This window comes from Mercurialis annua, linkage group LG1-X, assembly GCF_937616625.2.
Source record: "Mercurialis annua linkage group LG1-X, ddMerAnnu1.2, whole genome shotgun sequence".
Taxonomy (NCBI): Eukaryota; Viridiplantae; Streptophyta; class Magnoliopsida; order Malpighiales; family Euphorbiaceae; genus Mercurialis; species Mercurialis annua.
The window spans coordinates 11,575,465-11,582,244 of NC_065570.1; the positions used below are offsets into that span (position 1 = coordinate 11,575,465).

General features: G+C 31.3%; 1 protein-coding gene across 2 annotated transcripts; it reads left to right on the top strand.

Annotated features, from left to right (window-relative positions):
- The first annotated feature begins 227 nt into the window (after window positions 1-227).
- On the top strand, window positions 228-6,780 carry LOC126665603 (type I inositol polyphosphate 5-phosphatase 8). 2 transcript variants are annotated; one of them, XM_050358448.2, is made up of 11 exons: window positions 228-462; window positions 1,261-1,315; window positions 1,401-1,485; window positions 1,590-1,654; window positions 2,037-2,124; window positions 3,411-3,515; window positions 4,094-4,526; window positions 4,653-4,849; window positions 5,009-5,117; window positions 5,213-5,361; window positions 5,976-6,780. In XM_050358448.2, the coding sequence occupies exons 3-11, from the start codon at window positions 1,430-1,432 to the stop codon at window positions 6,220-6,222; spliced, it is 1,449 nt and encodes a 482-aa protein (XP_050214405.1). In that variant the 5' UTR covers window positions 228-462; window positions 1,261-1,315; window positions 1,401-1,429; the 3' UTR covers window positions 6,223-6,780. The 2 variants fall into 2 exon arrangements, with proteins under 2 accessions (XP_050214405.1, XP_050214400.1); XM_050358443.2 differs by having other exon boundaries at window positions 229-462; window positions 1,586-1,654.

Genomic DNA, 6,780 nt, shown 5'->3' on the forward strand with positions numbered 1-6,780 from the left:
ATCCAATTAATTTCACGAGTGCTTCTTCGATTATTTTATTTTTTACAAAATAAAATTTTATTGGTCTATTTATCATCACAGGATTATTATAATTACTTTAACAATCAGTTTATCTTATTAATTTATTTTTTGAAATGACATTCCCTTACCTTTTTCTTTACTTTTACAATTTTTTTTTTGTTTTTTTTTTAGAGGATTTATTTTTGTTTTTCAACTTTGCATCTCATGAGTCAACACTTTAAGGAGCACTTATAAATTAGAGAAGCTATCACCCCTTTCTTTTTGCATTTGCAAACTCCGAGGAACGCCCACAAATCCTCTTCTTCTCTGGGTTTCTTCTTCTCCTCTCCTCTCTTATTATCAACCAATCAAAACTAAACACGCCCTTCAATCTTTGTCTCGCCTACCATTGAAATTCAAATCACTTTAATACCAACAAATCAACTCATAAACGACCAAATTGTAAGTCTTTTTCGATCTTTTCTTCCTTTTTGGTTTCTTGATTTACCATCTGATTTGCCAATGTCGTTGACCTGGCTGTTTCTCTATTGTTCATATATATATTTCTCATTTTTGATAATTTTAGCGTTCGTTGGAAAAATTGAATCCACAACTTTAACAGTTTGTTATCCAATAATTATACTATTTGAGATATAACCCGTGATGTTTGATTGGGTTTTTGAGACGGGTTGTTGATTGAGATTTGATTCTTCCTTTCAAAAGTTCTTTTAAACAAAAAATATGAGAACTCAAATTTTTTTGGGTCTAGAAAATCTATGATCCACTCTGTTTATCTCTCTGTAAAGTTTAAACCAATCAAAACCTTAAAAGAAAAGATTCAAAAGTGTAAAACCAGAACTGGGCCATTTTTGTATTTCTTTACTGATCTTGAAATTTTAATTTATAAATTTATGTGTTAGTGACAAGTTTCATTATTTTTTAAAATTTTATATTTGATCTTAACTTCTACGTTTCTTGCCCTGACAAGCTGCCTCAATTTTGCCTGCAACTAGCCTTTTTCACACTTATTTTAGTCCTTTAAACAATTCATAATTCAATATATATATATATATTATATAAATCTAATCAGATAAAATACCGTCTCCGATTCTATATATTTTACTTGCAAATTGATCTTTTTAAAGAAAGTCTATTCATATATTCGTGGCATCTGAAGACTTTCTTTACTTAATATTATTTAAAAAGTAGTATCAATTAATTTCCTTAATCCAAATCTTTTCCATTTTCAAACCTTTTCAGTGATTAATTACAGAGGCTAAAACCAATGAGAACAGAGACGAAAAAAATGTCCAAGGTATAAATTATATATATTTCAGATTTCTTGATTTTGTTTAGTAATTAATATTCCGTTTTAATAATTAACATTTGGTATTTATTAGTCGGCGTGGCCTAAAATAGTTGCCCGGAAATGGCTAAATATACAAAGTGGAGCAGACGAGTTTCATTCCGATTATGTAAGAACCGGTAAGTTTCCGGTTTTTTTTGTTCATTCCGATATATAATAAACCGGAAATGTTCAGTGTGGTTGATTGGTTCGATTCAATTAATTTTTAAATAACGGCAGGTAGAACTGAGAGAAGAAAAAGCTGCTCAGATGAAGATTATTACGTCGTCGTACCGGAAGATTTTTCAGGTATATTACAGTGTAAACCGCCACTATACTACTAGTTTGTACTAATTCAGATCCATCCAATCAAACTTTTGCAGCATAGTAGTTATTGCTCTCTCAGCCGTCGATCAATTTTCGATTAATATGATTGGACATCAATCAATGATCAGTAAAAACGTAGAAAGAATTCTATTGGATATCTTTTGGGACCCACTTTAAGTTAGTTGGAAATAAGACTTGATGTGCCACGTGGATTATGGCGGTTGGTTTAAACATCCGATATGCACTTTTTATTAACGGCCCGTTTTTAATTCAAATTTGAATCATAATTTTTGTATATAAATTTAAGTGAATATTTATTTTTTATTTTTGGAATTAAGCAATAATTGGTTTACATGTTGTATAGAGGGGTGGTTGATGGAAGGTGGTAATGGAATTAAAAGGTCTAGAATGGAGACGGAGACACCAGCTGCCTGTGATTCTCTGAATCTAAGGTATTGTTTAGAATGTTAATTTTTTTATTAATTTTTTTTTAGATTTTTGACTCATGTATGAGTTTGTGTTCCTATCTGATTTGATTCCAATAGACATATATGCCCTTTTTTGTTTGGTTTTTTGGGTTGATATTGGAGAGTGGATAAAAATATATATTATTTAAATTTAAAATGTTTATATACAATTTTAATTATTATAATAAAAAGAATGAATTTTCTCAGTTTGATTTAGTAAGAACAATAAAATGTAATAAAATTGCGGGTGACGCTTACTTGAGAAAATTGTATTTCTCTCCGTTCCCTCTAAAAAAAGATAGATGAATTTTTCATCTAGATTAATAAAATATGACAATTTTTCATTTTATCTTTTTACTCATTAATTAGTGTAATCATACCTAATAAATTAAATTATATTTACCGTATATTTAAAATTATTAAATAAAAGCTCAATATAAATTGACTCTAAAAATATGATACAGACTTCTAAATTGGACATGTGAAAATAAAATAGGCAAAAATACTTAAAACCCCCCACCTTTGACTTTGTTTTCAATTGCACCACCACGTAGGAGAATTTTCAATTACACCCTATTTAGGGTTTTCAGTTTTCACCTGTACCCTAATTGACTAAAATGACCTCTTTTCATTTAGAAAAAAGTTTAAATTAATCTTTCATTTGTATTTTTTCAAATGGAAAAAATAATGATATAATCCTTCTATTTAGTTGGTTTTAATAATTTTATCCTTAAATTATCAATTTTTTTTATTTTGGGGTGCAGACGAAAACTGAAAACCCTAAATAGGGTGCAATTGAAAATTCTCCTAAGTGGTGGTGGAATTGAAAAAAAGTTCAAAGGTGGAGAGTTTTTCAGTATTTTTGCCAATAAAATATATTCTGTTTTAAACGGAAGAGAGAGTAGTTACTGAAAAGGAAATAATAGATTTAGATAAAAAAAAAGGTTTTAAGTTAGGAAGCAATTGACCATATTCTCAAAATTAAAATTGATAATTTACTTTTGAGGGTCATTTCATTATTGCTATCATTTTCATGTGTCTGGCAAATTATGGAAGAATAACATAAAGATAAAAGGCACAAAAATGGTGCAAAATGACATCTAATAGAATTTGACACTTTTAATTTGGGGAAATTAATTACGTGGTGGGTTTTAATACCATAAAGATTGAGAAGCTTGCCTGACCATGCAAGCTATCAATAATTAAAAGTGTAGTAATGATGTTTAATTATGAAATTTAGGACTAATGATTGTGTTAAAATGTTGTAAAAGGATGTTTGTGGGGACATGGAATGTTGGAGGAAAATCTCCTGATGATGCCTTCAACTTGACACAGTTGCTTAGCTCTCCTTCTCCTGCTGACATCTATGTTCTTGGGTATTTTTTCTTCTCTCTTATAGTATTTCATTTAATCTTTATAGTAAAATAAAAATTGTATCTAATATTTTTATATTTAAGTGGTTAAAATTTATGATATTTCTATATTTGATTCCTAATTTTAGCATATCTTATCCTTTTTCCTTAATATTTTTAAAAAAGAAAAGAATTTTCCCTAAATTTATCAAACTAAATGAAATCAATATTTTTAAAATAAATGGTCAGTCCAATTTCTGAACTTTTGATTTGCGGTCAAATAACTTATTTTCGGCCATGTAATCAATTAACAGCACTATTCTATATTTTAAATCAATTAGAGGCAATATTTTTTATTTTAAAACAATTAAGGACAAAATTGAATAATCATGGTTCGTGAATTCGTTCATATAATATAATTTTATTCTTAATTATTCCAAAAATATAGTATATTAATTTTAATTGATTATAATTGAGACCGTTGAGTCACAAGTTCAGAAATCGAGATCACCCTTTGTTCAAATTTAACATTGTAATTTGGTTTGATTTGTATTTCTTTTTAGTTTGAACTATGGGATCACTCAAGTAATATTGTTATTCAGGTTCCAGGAAATTGTGCCCCTGAATGCAGGGAACGTGCTAGGGGCAGAGGACAATGGCCCAGCAAAGAAGTGGCTGTCCTTAATCAGACAGACACTCAACCATGCCACTGAACACAGACATTCATCTCCACTACAGCCTGACCCACAATCTCCCATGAAACCAAGGCTCAGCTTCTCAGACTTGCTCTCATTAGAAGATGAACTCGGCAATGAGGATTTTGAAAGACTATCAAATTTACATTCTAATTTAAGCTCTGGAGAAGAATGTTCGCCTTATCGCAGTCCAGTCTCGAAACGCTATTGCTTAGCAGCTAGCAAGCAGATGGTTGGGATCTTCTTATGCGTGTGGGTTCGATCTGATCTCTTTAAACATATCACCAATTTGAAAGTCTCGTGCGTTGGTCGCGGCATTATGGGTTACCTTGGCAATAAGGTTAGCTATAAAGTTTTGATTGTTTCGGCAACGAAAAATATAGAGCTCGATAAGTTTTCGTGCTACATTGTAAATTATCTTAAAATGCATGAGGTTTATAATGATTTAATTGGATGGCCTATACAGGGGTCAATTTCGATTAGTATGACAGTGCACCGGACATCATTCTGCTTCGTTTGCACGCACTTGACTTCGGGAGAAAAAGAGGGCGATGGAGTCAGAAGAAATCTGGATGTCTCTGAAATATTAAAGAAAACTAAGTTTTCTTATTCTTATAGACAACCTGGTCAACCATTTCCTCCTGAAAGCATATTAGATCATGAGTATGTCTTCGTTCTAATAATTATATGAAACTTTTCGAGTCTTACATTTTAGCGTTTGGTTTTGTGCTAAATTGCTTATAATAACTATATTTATGAAATTATTGAGAATGATTAATTGCATTATGTGGACCTTGATTTTACTTGTTTCACCATATTCAGCAAGATTATTTGGCTCGGGGATTTGAATTATCGGCTAGCAGTCGGCTGTGGAGACACTCACGAGCTTTTAAAAAGGCATGATTGGCAAGCGCTTCTAGAGAAAGATCAGGTAATTATGATCGGATGTTTATTTTCTGAAATAAAATTGGACGAACTTTTGATTGTATATATGATGTATGTGATATTGAATGTGTTTACTTGCAGCTAAAGATAGAGCAAAGAGCCGGTCGGGTGTTCAAAGGATGGGAAGAAGGAAGGATTTACTTTGCTCCGACCTACAAGTACCTTACAAATTCCGATGATTACGTTGTCCAAACATCTAAATCTAAAGAGAAACGCCGTACTCCGGCTTGGTAAGATTTCCACGCCACAATAAAACTTAAAAAATCCAAAATTTAATAAAATCGGGTCAAAAATATCCAAATTGAGATGAAATAATGAAAAAAAGATTCATTTGACATATAATTAAAACTTTTAAGTATATTTAATCTTAGTAGATAAAATTAGATATAATTGATCATAAGACACAAATTTTGGAGTTGACTTAAATCCTACTACAGGACCCAGTTTTTGTCTTGACAAGAAAGTCATGAAATTGATTAAATACAGAGAAGCACATGTTTTTTTATCATAAATTAAGTGCTTCAACGAATAAAAGTCATGTTTTCCATGTTAATTAACATGTCCAAGCCGTCCATTTATTATAATATGTCATTCATCAGTATACTTGACCTTCTAAACACTGCACACACACACCACAGATCTCAATTCTCAAGCATTTATATTTTAATATTATACTTTGCATAATTACTATAACTCCTGATATTAGATCAAAAACTACAGTTTTCATGAGTAATTTTTTAAAAATTTAGGAGAAAAATAGCGATTTTGACACCCTTATTCTTTGGTAATGTGTAATTTTTGGACTTTTTATTGCCATTAATTTGATTTTGATGTTGTATTACAGGTGCGACCGGATACTTTGGAAAGGTGAGGGTTTAAAACAGATGTGGTATCTAAGAGGAGAGTCCAGATTTTCAGACCATAGACCTGTTTATTCACTATTCTCAGTTAAAGTCAATAAAAGCAACAAATCCAATGCTAGATCTTACCCCGCAAGATCTTCAACATACATGGCTAAAGTCCAAGCAGAGGAACTCTTAATAATTCCTAGAGTACACAGCTGCATTAACACTGCCCCGAGGTTCAAATAATCAAAATTATACAAAATTATGCATCACAATAGTAAAACAAATTGCCATCGACTCCGGCATTTTATCGGAAATGGATTGGCGTGTGGTGGAAGCAAGGTTTGTGGTTTTCATGATTGGGCTGCCTTATTGTTGGCTAAGTAGCACGGACACTGCATTCAACCAAGTTTTTCTGCTTGGAAAACTTGACGTTTGAGACATAAAACTTCGTTTTCAACATAGAAAGTCTTAAAATAATATTGTGTCTGTCCTGTTTCCATATCAGTGTCCGTGCTACGTAGATTTTTGGAGATGTGGATGAACTGATAGGACATGACAAATGTAGATATAAGTAGTGATTTTTGACAACAGAATGAAGCATGACGAAGAGAAGAAAATTCAATTTTTTTTACTTGTTCTTATTGTTAGATATTTTTAATTTTAAATGTAGAAATAAGAATGGGAAAATTGGTGTAAAATGTCTTGAGAGACTGTAAGTCTGTAAGTAAAGTTTTTTGCTCTCATGAGACGCCCCTTTGTTTTGCTCTCATTATAACCGTGCATGCATCTCATAAGGCCATA